Source organism: Cupressus sempervirens, chromosome 10, assembly GCF_028749045.1.
Source record: "Cupressus sempervirens isolate cs-2001-9-10 chromosome 10, ASM2874904v1, whole genome shotgun sequence".
NCBI classification, from domain to species: Eukaryota; Viridiplantae; Streptophyta; class Pinopsida; order Cupressales; family Cupressaceae; genus Cupressus; species Cupressus sempervirens.
Window position 1 is genome coordinate 52776776 of NC_143127.1, and position 19017 is coordinate 52795792.

Here is a 19017-nt window from a genome sequence, read left to right on the forward strand (position 1 = left end):
TGTTTTCTAGCATCCATTTCCATATAAGAACATAAAATTAAATGTGCAATGTTTAGGATAAAAGTTTTGGCAAAATAATGAAAATACACTCAGAACCAGAAGGGCAAAAGCATACATCTTCATCCTCGTCATCTTCTTCACCATCTGATTCATTTAAACCAGATTGTCTTCCTAACAACTTCTTCAACTCCTTTCCAGATTTACTTAGACCTTCACCCTCCTCTTCATTACCTTCACCGTCCTCATCATCTTCATCCTATAACGTCAAAATGTACATTAATACAATAATAACATAACCTCAATAAATAAAAATTGCAATCAATTATCTACTAACACTTTAACAAACTACAGCCATTTACCATAAGAACTTAAGATATGCAATCTGGACCCATGATGGAAGAAGCATTGCATCTTCTGGTGCAACCTCTATTACAAGATTCAAGGTAAATTTCACCATTTGTGGACTCCCATGATTCACTCAAATATTTTCAATACCACCAAGTAGGCCCACACAAACAAGATTCTCAACAATAAAAACCAATTGAACTTATACCTTATAGCTCAATGCATCCAGTTTTCAACCTTAGGAAAGTGCACAAAGACAATTAATATAGATAATATAGTGACTAGTTAGAGATTTAGCAATTGACATTCATTTCCTTCCAGTAATAGGTCCCTCATATTAGCCTGGCTGCTAGTACTGCTAAGATGATGACTAGTGGGAAATTTAACACTTTACCAACTTCTCCTTGACCTGCTACGCTTTGGTCTAGATGTATTGTCAGATGCTTATCATCACAAAAAATCACGTTCAGAACTCAGCATGCATTGCCCCTATTTGCTAATGTGGATGTGTGTGTGTGTGTGTAGAAGAGTCAACTATCCATGTTTCAGTAAGTTGATGTGAAAAGATAATTAGGTGTCTAGCTAAAGGATAATGTATTGTAAGAAGACAGTCTATAAACTCTAACGTCATAATGATTTAAAGGTCTACTTAGCATAATCCCAGGAAAACTACTTATTGACCATGGGAGGCCAGAGAACACACAGTTGGCATTAAAATCAGTAAACTTCCAATGACCATCTTCAGTGTTCTAAAGATTCATGTATATCATCTTTCCCTTGTGGAGGGAACTTGAGCTATAGCATTCTTCAATCTCTAGTTCTTGACCTAATTTTGCTACTATTTTTTATTTCTTTGAACTTGATCCTTTGTACAGTACTGTTGCCCATTCAGTCATATGTGGGCACTAACAGATATTCCATTTATCTCTGTAATTCTCTGCTCTGTTCAATAACAAGTCAAGCAACTAATAAATTCAATGATCTACATTAATACCACCAAGTTCCCAACAATAACACAATTCCCAGACATTGTTTTATATGATTAGTAAAGTATAATTATTAAAACCGGTTGCATCAGCAGAAAGCTAAATCATAAACAAAATCAGTTAGTTAATAGATAATAGAAAGGATGTCCTCAATAAAAGTTGAGCAACAAAACCTGCTTGATTTCTGGTGGGGCTGGAACTTCAGGGGCTAATTCATCTCTTTCTTCAGGGTCATTTCCAACAGCTTCATCATCATCTGTGAATATTTCTTCATGCTCCCAATCATCACCTAAAAACCAAATGATTATCTTCAGAGAAAAATAAGTCATATGGGATTGAAGTTATAGTTTGAGGAATCACCTCAAGATCTTTAGCAAAGCAACAAAAAATCATTATCTTCTTTAGAGAAATTGTGCATGTGTAGTTCGTGAACTATATTCAAAACCTCGCAATGCAGGACACTCTACATACCTCTGGTGTCTCTTTACATTCTTAAAAATCTTATATTGCTTGTAATGTCAAATAAATCATCCCAGAACTCAGTGACATTCAATTTACTTAATTCTCTTCCCCATAATGAACTCCAGTATGATTTCAAATATTCCATGTTCACCATAGCTGCCATATAATTTTATCTACATGCATATATATGGGTCTGTCTGTGTCACCGCAGACAAGTGAATGCATGTGTACAGACTGTAGCATCCATTTTAGTGCTAGTATCGTTGTATACACCACTTTACAACTAAGAAAGATGAACAAATTCTCATATCGTTTTGAAAACTAAAAGACTGCCAGTTCAATTCCATGATTTTGATCACCAAATCAGAATAGATTTGATCAGAAATAGTCATTTTAAAGCCACAACACGCAAGCACACACAGACACAGACACATACATACACACAACATACACACATACACAATTACACACACATGCATGCACACATACACACAGACATATATACATACAGACACACAGACATACATACATATGGATAGACACACACACACACATGCATGCATGCATACATACATATGAAGAATAATTAGAGTTAGTAGAGCCAACTTTAGTTCACTCTAAATATTTGACTGCACATTCCATCAAGAATCCCATCTCAACCCTCCAGGCACTAAAGTTGGGCTGCAGTAACTAAGACTAATCTTCAAACATGATGTTGTTAAAATGAGAATCTCAATAACAGCTATTTAGCTGTAAGTGGATGCTGACAATGACATTCCCTGTGAGAGTAGCAAAGAACAGTGCATGGAGTTATAGAGTCAAAATTATGTGCAAAATTTGAATTGGGGAAGGTAAAGGATAGGCAAAGGGGAAAAAAGACTCAGAAAGACCTTTCTTTATGCATATTTATGAAGTAATTGTAAAATGTTTGTGCCAATTGAAGATTATGACAAGAAATTAAATGTTAATCGCATAAAAGGAAATTCAAATACAACTTATAAATAAAATTACAATACCTGTAAGGTGCCTCATTAAAATATTATGATTACTAGTCCTTCTCCCATGTCTTCTATGTCAAACCCTAAATTTCTGTTAATGAGCATTAGAGAGTTTCATACTGATGGTGCAACTGCCTTTGTGAAAACACCAATCATGACACTTCTATCAAATCTGTAAATACCTCTATAGACCATAGCTAGGACCCAACTATTCATACGGTTCATGCACCCAATACTGTCACACATTGCAAGTCAGGCCCAGAAACTGGATCTCAAAATGCTTTGGGGTTTAATATGCCAATTCGGGCTCACCCCATAATCTCAAGCGTTTTACTAGCAAACTCAAACATTACTAAGTCTTCCATAATTGAACCTTCTAAAGTGCGAGACTTCTAAGGTGCTCAAGACCCAGATGCAGCAATTTGATCTTGTTTCTTTACAGGAGTTCACTTTATGTTATCCTTTGGGAAGAATGTTTAATAGATACAGGAAATATAGTCTAACTAGGCCTGACTTGCATGTTCAATTTTTTTTGGTCAAGCCCTGCTAATCTGCACGCTTAATTTCTAAAACTTGGAACTCTAGCCTTCAAATCATGGTGGAAATCTTTTCCAATATAATTTGCTAAAAGATCAATTTTCAAATTTGTAAAAAGGTTCGTGATTCTGGGACAAATATGCTCTAATGGTTAAGCCACCATGCCCTGAAGAGCACACAATTATACTGAGAGCGGGGTGGTGGGGAGGGTGAATCAGTATAATAACAAATTTCCCAATTTAAAACTTTTATCCAAACAATTAATTTCAAATGTTAAAATGAACAATTATGCGCATGAACACAATAACACAAAATCTACGTGGAAACCCCATGCGGGAGAAAACCACGACAAATAAATGTTTTCTTATATAAACTGTTCTTTTACAATGGTTTGTAGGCTCCAACCTACTAAAGGCTATAACCTCTATGTTTATCAGCACCAACTCACTGGAAGCTCCGACTCCCATACTTCGTAGGCTCCGACCTACTAGAAGCAACAACCCCCACTACTATCTTCGTGAGCACAGACCCACTACACACAAACTTCTTTTCCACCTTGACGATGATGGAGATCTTTAGCCCACAACACTTTCTATTTATATTTGCGTAGATCTTTATCTTCAACACTAACACCTTCCTTTTTTTTCTTCACAAATCTGAATATATTCTTTTCAATCTGAAATCAGTCTTATATATATAATCCTCTTCTTAAACCTCTCACACTACTTCTCTGATTTTTTTTCCTGACTACAGATTTTCATTTCATATGTTTCAATTTTATTACATTTCATCCTTAATCTGTTGACTTCCTTTTCGACTCATCCAAATGAATACTTTATCTTCCATGCATATTCTTTTCTTCAACTTCTATCTATTCATATGCTCTATTCACTTCCAACATTTTTAAAAGTTCTATTTTTATTACATACTGCATCTCAATACTGACTTCTCATCTTTATTTCACCCGCTTCTTCTGTTTACACAATTTTCTCTCTTACATTTCTATCACATCTCTACACAACACCACTTCTTTCTTTTTAATTTATATTTTTCTCTCCTCTTTCCTAAGAGTTGTTTCTTTTGAATGAACATTTATTTGAACTAACGTGTCTTCTCTTTATTCATTTATGCTGCAACTCATCATTAAGTTGACTTCATATAAATTTTGTTATGAGTTACTATAAATTTCCTCTTAATCTTTACGTTTGGAATGTGTTACATTAATCACATCTTCTAATTACTTTTTGGCTTCTTATTTGTCTTCCATCTGCGAACACCTCTTGGCTCATCCAAACTTTATTATCTTAATATACTGCACTTTTATTTCTTTGGTGATGACATTTTAATATTCCCGCATATCCTTGCTATTGCTGAGATGTCCAATTTTAGAATATCTTTTATGCTGCTCATATACGTCTCCATTTCAAGCGTTCTGTCAAACATATCCGCCTTCTATCTTTTATCAGGCTCCTTCAATTTGCTTATATGCTGACTTGTGCTGGGCATATATTCATTTTAAAATATTAAATTCCTTTCTCCACAATACATTTGAGACAATGCATTTTATTCTGATTTTATCGATTTTATTTATAATTGCCACTGACATCTTCTGATGCATGCACATGAATTGTTATTCTTAAAAACTAATGGTGCTTTGACCTGCTCTGTCTATCTTCTATTTATCCGGTTTCTTCAACTTATCAGACTTCATCTTCTTGTATGCTGACTTGGAAACTCTTCATATCATCCTTTTAAGTTATCGCTGCTTATGACCATCAGAAATCATGTGCGTTGGGTTCCTCAATCTGTTATTTTATTTTTATCTTGCACCAAACTCATGATATGCTATCCATTGTGTATTTCAAATGTTTGCTATTTGAATAGGCTGCCGCTATACTCCTGAATTCCATTACCTTACTTCATACTCACGACTGCATATGTTTGCTCCTTTTTTTTAAATTATACGCTGCTGTTTGAAATTAATATTCCATCTATCACTAACCTGTTGTGTGTTTTATATACTATCATTTCATGTCGTCTTCCACATTGATGTGTACAGAGGCCATCTCTGCTGACCTGTTTGCTTTGTAAGAATCATCTCTACAATATCCTTTTATTATTTGCGTGATGTGGAATATTATTTGTTTGCATTTGTTGTAGTTTTCGTGTCCACAAACCTTTAACATGTTTGTTTAGCACTATGTTCAATGCTGCCAATGACAAATACTCTTCCATGCTGTCGGGTGTCGTGATAGTTCTGAAATATATTCGCTGCCAAAACCACCGATCTTCTATTCCCACACAGTAATACTTAGTGTTGCTGTTGTGTAATGAAATTCCGTTCTCTGCATATTAGACATTTTAATTTCAGATGTCTCTTGATTTCATATCCTCCAATCAGTTGTGCAATTTGTTTGCCAATAGTAATGATTTTATCATACATATGCACAATACACCCTTTGTATCCTTCCATAGCAGGCTCTTGAAGTTATTTAATATATCCTCTGTTGACACAAATATGCTTTGACTGATTATGCCGATATTCTTAGTCTGAACTGCACGATATGTCTTCCAATGTCGTCATATCGCTGGTGTTTAATATTTGTTTATTGCCCTGTTTGTGAAATGGCCACCCTAAAAATGCCCAAGAACTACCAACTGCTGATAGGAATTTAGTCAAATAATTTGCATCCAACTCTTAATTTCTCCGTTTAATGTGTAAACCCCTTTATGGCTCCGGAAATAAAATGATTGTTTGTTTTTATGTCTTTGCGTAGATTTGACATCACATAACATGAACAAGAAGGAATTTATAATAATATGCAAACTGAAGATTGAACTACTGCTGAAATAATATTATTTTCAAAACTAATAAAATCAAATACATAGCAGACTTTTCAACTCACTAATTACTCCAGCATTATAACATAATGTCCCAATAATGACTTTCCATCTTGCTGCTACAGTAACATGAATAGCATCGTGTTACAGTGACATGAATAGTGACATAGTGCTGCACTACAGTAACTTGAAGAGTGCCACGCTACGGTGCTGCTACAGTATAATTTGTTTTCAATCAGTCCAAGATCTTCATAAAAATCATGCCTTCAAAATGGCATAAGCATCAGACAAGAAGTGGGGAGGATATGAGCACCTATAGCTGGAAATGTGCCCAAGCTGCCTGTTAATGAAGCTGATAGCAATGAATTCCAAAGCCAAACCCCAAGGGAATAACATCTAGAATGTCACAAGAGAGGATAGACGTGCTCTAATGCCAAGAACAGATCTGCAACTCACACATCGATTTCTCCTTGTATTCAACCTTGGCGAATGAAGTCACCAACGCTCCCTTTTATTCTTTCTCCAAGGGTCGACTCACTTTCATGAGCAATGTGGGATAAAAGATGTGCCATATAAAACATATTAAAATATTCACTTATGTCTCCCTTATATTCATTTATATACTATCATTTCATGTCATCTTCCACATTGATGTGTACGGAGGCCATCTCTGCTGACCTATTTGCTTTATAAGAATCGTCTCTACTGTAATGTATCGGCTAGCAATGATCAACTAGTGTTTCGAAACTCGATGCAATTATGGGCCTACAAGATGTCTGTACGGTGTGGGGAAGAGTCTTTGTGTTAGCCGTATGGTGGTGGAGTGTTGTCAACAAGAACAGTCCATACGGAAGGGAGTTTGGGATGTCGTACGGTGGGATAAAGTGGTCATATGGTGACTGGGTCAGTTCGTGCGGTGAGGAATGAAGGTGTACAGTGATCACTAAGTTGCTATACGGGAATGACAAGGAGATCGTACGATGTGGGCAAAATAACAATTCCAACGTGCAATACGGTGATGTAATGAAGTGGTGGGAGTGCAATCAGTCGTATGATGGGTTAAGATTTCCGTATAGGGAATTTTAAATGCCGTACGGTGTATAGGAGAAGGAAATGAATGATAGAGTAGTTGTACAAGGTAATACCAGGCTGTACGCTCAAACTTAGTGCCCAGAATCGCACTATAAATGATCACAATGCAAACCAAATGATACTACTTAGTGTTGCAGGAAATACATACATAATTAGCATACACAGAGTCCACAGATTCACCAACAGGAACAGGTATGCAATTAAATCCTCAATTTGTCAAATACCGACCACATCGAACACCAACGGAATAGGGTGAGGGTTATATTCCATCGAAACCGTGCAAGCCAAATAGGGAAGGTCTTTCACTTCCGAAATGGCGGACAATGCCAAACTCCAACAAGAATCCGCAGTGCAAAGAGATATAATCCAAAGCATACTTACAGACAACCTATAGCCATGCTTAAATACCCGTCGGGAAACATTTCAAGGGTGTACAAAGATAGCCGATGGCGATACAATCTTCTAAGACAAAAATAAATATGGGTCCGAGATAAATTTAAAATAATTGGCCCGTTACATAGATTAATTAAATACATTTATTTTTGTCGGGGACATTACAATCCTCCCGTCCCAAAATTTGCTTGTCCCCAAGCAAGTGCAGTGCCGAGTGTTGGAGGATGTGTTCGCCTTCCCATGTTGCGTCATCCAACGGTAGATGTCGCCAACGTACCAAGTACTCCCTGACGGTTCGGTTCTACAAGACCTTTTCATGCACTTTGAGAATCTCAGCAGGTTCCAAAATGAGTTTCCCCTCCTCATTGAGTGGTGGAAGGTTGGTAGTGACGGTGATGTTTTTTCCGATAGCCTTCTTCAGACAAGAAACATGGAAGATATTGTGAATTTAGCTACCCTCCAAAAGCTCTAGTTCATATGCTACCTCACCAATGCAACAGATCATGCTATAGGGATCATAAAACCGTGGCTTCAGTTTCTCCTTCCCTATTCCCTTTAATGAGGACTGTCGATATAGCTGAAGTCAGAGATAGACCAAATCCCCCACTTCAAAACTCCTCTTAATCCGATGTTTGTCGACGTACACCTTCTGTCGATTTTGTGCCTGCTAAAGGTTTTCTTTCAAGCTCCTCAGAATGTTCTGTCCCTCCTAAAGCCAATCCTTCGCCCTTGGAGCGCAGTTGTCGCCCAGAACTGTATCGATGAAGGAGAGTGGTTCGTGTCCTTATAGAGCTTTGAACGGCACCATCCCGAACGACATGTGATACGTGGTATTGTAGCAGTACTTCCCAAGATGGATCCAAATTCACTCACGCGCGTTGTTGTGCCGAGACGTAGTTCCGTAGGTAGCCTTCGAGCCTTTTGTTCACAATTTTAGTTTGGCCATCTGTCTGTGGGTGGTAGCTTGTGCTCGGTGATAATTCAATCCCTACCATCCAAAACAATTCCGTTCAGAAGATACTAACGAATTGTCCATCCCAGTCGCTGACAATGTTTCAGTGTAACCCGTGCAGGTGGAAGACTTCTCTGAAAAATAGTTCGGAGACCTGTGCAGCCTGAAGGTCCGAGGAGATGGCAAAGAAGTGAGTGTACTTTGTCAATCTGTCAACTACCACGAAGATGTAGTCCTTTCTGTTCACCCTGGGAAGACCTGTTATGAAGTCCATTGATATACTTTCCCACTTATGTTCGGGAATTGGCAAAGACTGTAACAGTCCGGCAAGAAGTGTGTTCGAATTTGTTCTGTTGGCAAACAGTGCATTCTCTAACATGTTGCAACACATCCCCTTTCAATCCCTTCCATGAAAATCTCTCCCGAATACTTCTGTAGGTCTTAAGGAAGCAGGGATGTCCAGCCAAGGGGGAGTCGTGCACTTCCTTCAGGATCTTCTGCTTCAGCTTGGACTCTAGCACTAGGTAGATCCAATCCTTATAATAGATGATATCATTCACCACACTATATTGATCGTCGTGGATGTGACCATCCATTATCTCACAGACAAACGTATTTTTGGAATATTCCACCAACAGTTGTGCCTTCCAGTCGGCTGAGATCTGTTCTAGTGAGCAGATGGTGGGTTTTCGGGGCAAGGCATCTACAACATTGTTTTTCCCTTTTACATATTCAATGTCGAAATCAAAAGATTGAACCTTACTGAACCATTTTTGTTGCCGTTCATTCAAGTCCCACTGCTCTAGGAAATATCTTAGACTGTTGTGATTCGTACGAACAACAAACTTGGCAACAACCAGATATTGCCGAAACTTGGTCAGTGCGTGAACACTGGCCAACATTTCTTTATCATAAATAGAATACAAGCGTTCTGCTGGTGTAAGCTTCCTACTCTCATAGGCGATGGGGTGTCTGTCCTGCATCAAAACCGTTCCAATGCCTTCCCCTGACACGTCGCATTCCAAAATGAACGGTCGGGTGAAGTCGAGCAGTGCCAACACTAGACAAGTGCTCATGGCCTCTTTTAGCTTATCAAATGTGAGTTGTGCTTCTTCGTCCCACTAGAAAGCCCCTTTCTTCGTCAAATCCGTTAAAGGCGCGCTGAGCTAAGAAAAATCTTTGACAAATCTTCTGTAGTAACTGCACAATCCGAAGAACCCTCGCAGATCCATGAGTGATTTTGGGGGAGGCCAATCGAGGATAGCCTAAATCTTCTCCTAATGCACTTGAACCCCGTATTGACTGACGACATGCCCCAAGTACAATATTTCTCATTCCGAACTCACATTTGGACTGTTTGGCAAACAAGGACTGTTCTTCCATGATACTCAGAACCTTGTTCAAATGTTTCAGGTGCTTTTCCCACATCCTACTATAAATGAGAAGATCATCAAAGAATACCAATAAATACTTATGCAACTGTTTGTTAAAGATGTGGTTCATGCACCACTGGAATGTAGCAGGTGCGTTGATCAGACCGAACGACATGACCAGGAACTCATAGTCTCCGTAGTGGCAAAGAAAGGCCATTTTCTCCACATCCTCTTCCCTCATTCGGATCTGATGGTATCTGGAATGGAGACCTATTTTTGAAAAATAGACCGTGCCATGTAGTTCATCCAACAGCTCATCTATCCTTTGGATGGGGTACCTGTTCTTTATTGTTCTTTTGTTCAGTGCACGATAGTTCACACACATGCGTAATGTTTCGTCCTTCTTTACCAACACCACGGATGACGCGAACTGGCTAGAATTGGGACAAATCCATCCCTTCTCAAGTAACTCTTGAATCATCCGCTCAATCTCATCTTTAAACTTCTTGGGGTGGTGGTACAGTGTGGTTATGACAGGTTTCGCCCCTGATTCCAACTCTATTGTGTGTTCAAATCTCCAATGCGGTGGTATGGCAGAAAGAATATCCATGAAGACCCTTTCATGCCTACTTAACATATCCTGAAACTCTATATCCTGTGGAGGTGTTCGGTGCCCCTTTATAGGTTCCGTCGAGATAAAGCATTGCGCAGTGCACACAACATCATCGTGCTGCAGGATTGCCTCTATCCGATGCGCGGACACTTCCCTCGGTCCTTCATTTGCCATCCCTTGGAGGACCACCTTCTTCCCGTCAACCACGAAAGTGAAGTCCATTCGCTTGAAACTCTAAGTGTACTCATCAAGCGTCTCCATCCACTGTATGCCAAGAATGACTTCCATGTCGACGAGGCCCACTATGAAAAAGTCCTCCATCACCGTATGATTCAACATCGTGATGCTCAACTGAGGAACAAGGTGCGTGCAGGGCAGGAATGTCACTCCGGCAACCTTGACCTGAAAACCTGTGTATGCCTCTGTCGAAAGATTTCTTCGCTTAACCAAGAAGGAGTTTATGAAATTCAATGTAGCTCTGCTATCCAACCTCACCATGACCCTCTGTCCCTGAAGGGTACCCCGCACACAAAAAACTGTGCACCTCAGACTGCCAGCCAAAGCAATGGATCCACCGCGCTGTACCAAGGCGGCAATCCTCTCTGTATGGTTTAAGTTGGCCAAGTTGGTGTCAACGCTAGGTTGGATATCTTCCATTGGCATTTCCTCTTGTTCCTGTTCGTCTTCTTCATCGAACACTACCTCGATGTAATGAATTTTTCCTTTCCCGAGGCATCGGTGGCTAGGTTCCCAAGGCCCCTTGCAATTGAAACACAACTTCTTCCTTCAATGTTCTTGTCGAGATGCTTCATCCAATGACGGCTTCTTGGGTAGAGGTTTGTCCCTTGGGAATGTTGGCAGTTTCGGATGAGTGACTCCGAGAGGATGAGGATGATGTCGACGATGATGCCATGCTACGTGCATTACTGATTGCTTCCGACAAGGTTGACGGATTGAATCCCTTCACCCAACCCTTCAGTGGTTCTGCTTGCCCGTCCATAAAGAGCACAACCCGCCTTCGTTCAGAGATGTCTGTGACCAACACAGAAAGTCTCTAAAATTTTGCAATGAACTGATCTACCGATCCCTTTGCCTCAGTTGCGCCAGATCTTTGAAATTGAGTTCAGGGTCTTTTCCATCATATCGTTCAATTAATCTCTCCATGAACTCTACATAAGTCTTTATTTGATCATGCCCAAGTGTGATAGTGTCGTGGTGCCACCATTCATGTGCAACGCCCTCCAAGTGCAACGCGGCAAATTTGACCGCTTCTTCTTCAAGCATAGGATTTAGCTGGCAGTAGGTGTCGGCTTTCATCACCCACGCCTATGTTGAAATGGAGCCCGAAACATCAAATGGAGACAAGTTCACTTTACTCAATTTTCTCCTCAAATCATCGTTAAAGTATCCTCCTCTGTTTCCGCCTCCTGCGTATCTCATTCTTAGATCTGCATAATCCTTGTAGGAAATGTCCTCTTCAAGATTTGCATTCCTCCAGTCTTCCCTTATCTCTTCGAAGGTTGGAAGTCTTTCTCCGTGATGTGTCCCTCTCCGTGGTGGGAAAGTCGGCATGGACGGTCGAGAGCATGCTGAGTGAGGGTGTGATCTGCCCGCCATCAAGTCCGCGTTGTGCCCATTCTGTTCTCCAGATATTTTGTTTTCCACCAACTTCTTGAGAGTTTCTTCCATGAACTGTTGCGTATCAATGATCTGTGCCTGGTTTCGCACAAGATCCCTCAAAAGTGCAACGAGTTCAGCACCTGCCAGATCCCGTTCCCGTTCTTCAGCCATTCGATCAACAGAATGTGTCCTTCTCTTCTAGCTATAAACTCTCATTCATTGTCCACAAGCTAGCAGGATCAAAGGCTCCGATACCATTGTAATGTACCGGCTAGCAATGATCAACTGGTGTTTTGAAACTTGATGCAATTATGGGCCTACAAGATGTCCATACGGTGTGGGGAAGAGTCTTTGAGTTAGCAGTACGGTGGTGGAGTGTTGTCAACAGGAACAGTCCGTACGAAAGGGAGTTTGGGATGTCGTACAGTGGGATGAAATGGCCGTACAGTGACTGGGTCAGTCCATACGGTGAGGAATGAAGGTGTACGGTGATCACTAAGTTGTTGTACGAGAATGACAAGGAGACCGTATGGTGTGGGAAATATAACAATTCCAGTGTGCAGTACGGTGATGTAATGAAGTGGTGGGAGTGCAGTCGGTCATATGATGGGTTAAGATTGTCGTACAAGGAATTTTAAATGTCGTACGGTGTATAGGAGAAGGAAATGAATGATAGTGTAGCCATACAAGGCAATACCAAGCTTTACAGTCAGACTTAGTGCCTAGAACCACACTGTAAATGATCACAATGCAAACCAAATGATACTACTTAGTGTTGCAGGAAATACACACACAATTAGCATACACAAAGTCCACAGATTCACCAACAGGAACAAATATGCAGTTAAATCCTCAATTTGCCAAATACCGACCACGTCGAACACCAACGGAATAGGGTGAGGGTTGAATCCCACCGAAATCGTGCAAGCGAAATAGGGAAGGTCTTTCACTTCTGAAATGGCGAACAATGTCGAACTCCAACAGGAATCCGTAGCGCAAAGAGATATAATCCAAAACATACTTACAAACAAACTATAGCCGTGCTTAAATACCCATCGGGAAACATTCCAAGGGTGTACAAAGATAGTCGATGGCAACACAATCTACTAAGACAAAAATAAATATGGGTCCGAGATAAATTAAAAATAATCGGCCCGTTACACAAATTAATTAAATACATTTATTTTTGTCGGGAACATCACCTCTACAATATCCTTTTATTATTCGCATGATGTGGAATATTACTTGTTTGCATTTGTTGTAGTTTAAGTGTCCACAAACCTTTAACATGTTTGTTTCGCAATATGTTCAAAGCTGCCAATGACAAATACTCTTCCATGCTATCGGGGGTCGTGATAGTTCTGAAATATATTTGTTGCCGAAACCACCGATCTTCTATTCCCACACAGTAATACTTAGTGTTGTTGTTGTGTAATGAAATTCCGTTCTCTGCATATTAGACGTTTTAATTTCAGATGTCTCTTGATTTCATATCCTTCACTCAGTTGTGCAATCTGTTTGCCAATAGTAATGATTTTATCATACACATACACAATACACCCTTTGTATCCTTCCATAGCAGGCTCTTGAAGTTATTTATTTGTATCCTCTGTTGACACAAATATGCTTTGACCGATTATGCCAATATCCTTAGTCTGAACTACACGATATGTCTTCCAGTGCCATCATATCACTGCTGTTTAATATTTGTTTATTGCCCTATTTGTGAAATGTACACCCAAGAAATGCCCAAGAACTACCAACTGCTGATAGGAATTTAGTAAAATAATTTGCATCCAACTCTTAATTTCTCAGTTTAATGTATAAACCCCTTTATGGCTCTGGAAATAAAATGATTGTTTTTATGTATTTGCATAGATTTGACATCACATAACATGAACAAGAAGGAATTTATAATAATATGCAAACTGAAGATTGAACCACTGCTGAAATAATATTATTTTCACAACTAATAAAATCAAAGACATAGCAGACTTTTCAACTCCCAAATTACTCCAGCATTATAACATAACGTTCCAATAATGACTTCCCATCTTGCTGCTACAGTAACATGAATAGTGTCGTGTTACAGTGACGTGAATAGTGTAACGCTACAATGGCGTGAATAGTGTTGTGCTACAGTAACTTGAAGAGTGCCACGCTACAATGCTGCTATAGTATAATTTGTCTTCAATCAGTCCAAGATCTTCATAAAAATCATCCCTTCAGAATGGCATAAGCATTGGACAAGAAGTAGGGAGGATATGAGCACCTATAGCTGGAAATGTGCCCAATCTCCCTGTTAATGAAGCTGATAGCAATGAATTCCGAAGGCCACACCCCAGGGGAATGACGTCTAGAATGTCACAAGAGAGGATAGACATCCTCTAATGCCAAGAACAGATCTGCAACTCGCACATCAATTTCTCCTCGTATTCAACCTTGGCGAATGAAGTCACCAACACTCCCTTTTATTCTTTCTCCAAGGGTCGACTCACTTTCATGAGCAATGTGGGATAAAAGATGTGCCATATAAAACATATTAAAATATTCACTTATGTCTCTTTTAGGCACCCCTTTGATTTGCATACATTCCCATAAAATTTAATATTAAAGTAACACTTCAAATATTTTACAACTAAATTAAATGTTACTTTAATAATACTTCAAACATAAAAATATATTAGCTATCGGACTCCAAACAGCACGAGTGATAGCTCGTCGAAAAGCTCTCGTCAAGAAATATCAAATCCAATCACCAAAACTAGCATCCCCTATGTCCTGTTGACTTATTAAAAAAAGTAAGGATGCCTGAGACTGAGTAAATCAACTCCGTTTTGGCCCAAACTAGAGATGAATAGACCAAAACACTCTAGGATCCCTTTAAACCCTTTGTTAGCCCTCGTGACCATGTAGAACTAGGCTAACACACACACGCTTGGTCAACTACTAAAGTGGGGACGATACAGTTTGTCTCATATTATTACCATTGACCTTGCTTTGTCAATTTTTACACATCTTTTACTTAAACCATTCCGAGCAACCATGTTATTCGAGGACCCTTATTCATATCATAATCTTCAACACAATAGATACAATCTGTGATGCTATCCAATGTATGTTGTTATCTGAAGTGTGCTGAAGTCTTTATGTTGTATGCTGACATAATATTGTTCTTGCAAATCTTTACTTTAATTACATCTTCTGCCATTGTTCTTTATATGTTCTTCATCATCTCAATGTTCTTTATACTGATGTTATAATCACTTCACTATTTATTTTTAGTTCACATACTATAGGCAATATTAATCTCCTATGTTTCTTTCCATGCATCTTTTCATATATCTGATGTTTCTTTTCACGTTACAAATGCACAATGAAGTTGAGAATTGTGTCTCAACCTTGCAAGCTTTTTCTGGAAAACTCTAGAATTTTTTTAGGAAATCCTAGAATTTGTTTGTGGTAGTTTTCCACATGTTTATGAGTTGGAAAAAGGTGTATGAGTTGTTAAAAATGTGTCTAGTCTATAAAACAATGTAAAAGGGCTATTTTTTGAGTGTAAACAACTCATTATATGACTTTTATGGGGGTCTAAACTAGTATGGACGAAAATGGTATTCTTGGAGTTACAAAATACAAGTGGATAACATGTGGCATGGTTGTTTTGCCCATGATTTTGGCCCATGGTTTTGTAAAACCACAAATGATTTCCAAGTGGCAAATCACTATAAAACGAGGACTTGGGGAGGTGTTTGAATCATCGAGTTCAATTTTGCAAGATTGGTGCTAGAAGGAGTCTCTCCGAGTCCAAGTCCGAGTTCGAGTTGTGGTGATGCGCTCATGTAAGAACTTGCATTGCAAGTGTAATGTAATCTTCCAAATTTGAGAATACATTGTGTGGGTTTTGGAGGGTGGGGTTTTTCTCCCGAAGGGTTTTCCCCACGGTAATCATTGTGTTATGTGTTCATTTTTATTTTGATTATATTGTTATGCATTCTGAGATCTCTGCAATAGTTAGTTGAATTTGCATAATCGTTCTTTCAAGATTAGTGTAGGAAGCGATTCCACGCACCTTTGCTTCCTTACAAGTGGTATCAAAGCCTGGCTAGTTTTAGTTCTATTTGTTGGGTATAGGTTTTTTTGAGCTAATCAAGGTTTGAGAGGGAGCTTGTGCAGAGGTTTTTATTTCTGTGTTGCAGGATTGCAAAGATTGCAAGCACATCAGGGAGGATTGATGTAGAGAAGTTTTCTGGCACAAACTTTGAAATGTGGAAGCTGAAGATGGAAGATCTATTGATTGATCGGGATCTATGGGATGCAATCTATGAAAAGAAGCTGAGGCCCATAGATCCAACTTCAGCCACAGAGTACGATGTGAGAGACAGAAAAGCTAAAAGTCTCATCAGATTGTGTCTTATAGACTCTATACTGATTAATGTCCATGAAGAACCTACTGCAAAGAAGCTAAGTGAGATCTATCAAGCGAAATCACTTGTGAACAAGATTTTCTTGAGGACGTTGTATTCCTTGAGAATGGAAGAAGGTGGACAGATTTCTGAGCATCTTGAAAGTTTTAATATGTTGGTGACTCAGTTGACTTCAGTTCGGGTGTGGATGGATGAAGAAGAAAGATGCCAAATGTTGCTATGTACGTTGCAAACTCATGGGACAGCCTTGTCATGGCCATAGGGAACACTTTAGTCATCTTGAAGATGGAGGACGTTGGTTCTCTACTTTCTGAAGAAATGAGAAAGAAGGTCTCTCTGAATGCCAAAGAGGCTTTAAGTGTTCGAGGAAGACCAAAGGAAGGAGGCAAGAACGAGAAGCAGCATGGCTGTTCTAAGTCCAAGAATAAGGGGAGATCAAAATCTAGTGGTAAGTCCAAGGTGATCTGTTGGAATTGTGGCAAACCTGGACATTTCCGAAAGGACTGCAAAGAGGAAAGGAAAAAGAAGAAGAAGCAAGATTCTAATTTTGAGTCCAAGACGGAAGATGGAGATGCTTTCACCGCAGCCTTGGCCACTCATGCAGGTGACAATGCATGGTTGATAGACTCGGGTGCATCTTTTCACATGACTCCTAATAGAAATTGGTTTAGTAAATATGAAAATTTTGATGATGGTAAGGTGTATTTGGGTGATAACTCAATGCTTGATATTGTTGGTTGTGGAAATATTCGTGTGAAATTTTCTAATGGTAGAATTAAAAGATTTGATGGTGTCTTGCATATCCCGGGACTAGCGAGGAATTTGTTATCTGTTAGCAAACTAATAGATGTCGGTGTGCATGTAAAGTTTTCTAAAGCAGGTGTGAAAATGGTGAGAGGTGCTATGGTAATAGCAAGAGGAAGCAGGTTGGGCACATTGTACCAGCGTGATGCATGCAAGGTTGAGTGCAATAGTACTTCTAATAAGATTGTGAAGAAGACTACTTTGTTGGAGAAAGAGAGGGTTTCTCTTTTAACAGATGGTCGTGGATTTTGGGTACTCAAGGGTGCTCTATCTACTGAATCAAAGTTACCTGCAGAGAAGACTATGTTATGGCACCGAAGACTCGACCACATAGGTGAGAAAGGTCTATGAACCTTAAAGAATAAAAACCTTGTTGATGGGTTGAATAATTACACTATTGATTTTGATTTTTGTGAGCATTGTAACTATGGTAAACAAAACTGCGTTCAACTTTACTCAAGTTCTCATAAGTCCTCATGTATTTTGGATCTAATCCATTCGGATGCATTTGGTCCAATTGATGTTCCTTCTATTGGTAGATCAGTTTATTATGTTTCTTTCATTGATGATTTCAGTAGAAGAACATGAGTTTATTAACTTAGGAGTAAAGCTGAAGTTTTCAGTCGTTTCAAAGAATTTAAAGCAATGGTTGAGTTGCAAACTGGAAAGAAGATGAAGTGTTTCAGAACTGATAATGGCAGTGAATTTTGCTCCAATGAGTTCAAAACATTTTGTAAAGATTGTGGTATTAAGAGAGTTGCAGAAAGAAAAAACAAGACCTTGATGGAGAAGGCTAGGAGTATGCTGAGTGGAGCTGCACTGGAACAAAAGTTTTGGGCCGAAATTGTCACCATTGCCTGCTATTTGATAAATAGGTCTCCTACATCAGCTCTTGTTGATAAGACACCAATGGAAGCATGGTCGGGCCACAAGCCTTCACTTAGACATCTGAGAGCGTTTGGTTGTGAGGCATATGCTCATGTGCCAAAGGAGAAGGGAACAAAATTGGACAACAAAGCTATCAAATGTATCTTCGTCAGATATAGTTATGGTGTGAAAGGATACAAGCTTTGGGATCCTGTTGCACAAAAGGTATTTTACTCCAAAAGTGTTATTTTTAGAGAAACTGAGTCTTCTTTTGTTACAATGCAGCCAGAGCACTTTGTAGTGAAAGGTAAAAGTCATTTGGTCTGTAAATTAAAGAAATCCTTGAATGGTCTAAAACAAAGTCCTAGGATGTGGTACCAGAAGTTTGATAGATATGTACTGAGTTTAGGATTTGTGTGATCCAAATCTGATCATTGTATATACTACAAGTTTGGTGGTGATTATTTCCTGGTTATTGCCTTATATGTTGATGACATGTTGTTTATTGGCAAAGGAAAAGGTTTGATTGCAGAGTTAAAATCTTAGCTCTCAGCAAAGTTTGAAATGAAAGATCTTGGTGCAGCAAGGTACATTATGGGAATGGAAATTATAAGAGATAGGAAAAATAGAAAGCTTTGGCTAGGACAGAGTTAGTATGTTGGTACTATTCTGAGAAGATTCAATATGCAAGATTCCAGACCATTGAG

The 19017-nt window shown here is 39.1% G+C and overlaps 1 protein-coding gene across 2 annotated transcripts in view; it reads right to left on the reverse strand.

The window, feature by feature from the left end:
- The window catches only part of RAP74 (transcription initiation factor IIF subunit alpha RAP74), a 49001-nt gene that overhangs the window by 18989 nt on the left and 10995 nt on the right, over window positions 1–19017 (reverse strand). For both annotated transcript variants that reach the window (XM_089804566.1, XM_089804565.1), the window contains exons 6-7: window positions 1505–1620; window positions 116–256 (exon numbers count right to left, since the gene is read on the reverse strand). In XM_089804566.1, coding sequence (XP_089660692.1) covers window positions 116–256; window positions 1505–1620 — 257 coding nt within the window. The remainder of the gene's footprint in view (window positions 1–115; window positions 257–1504; window positions 1621–19017) is intronic.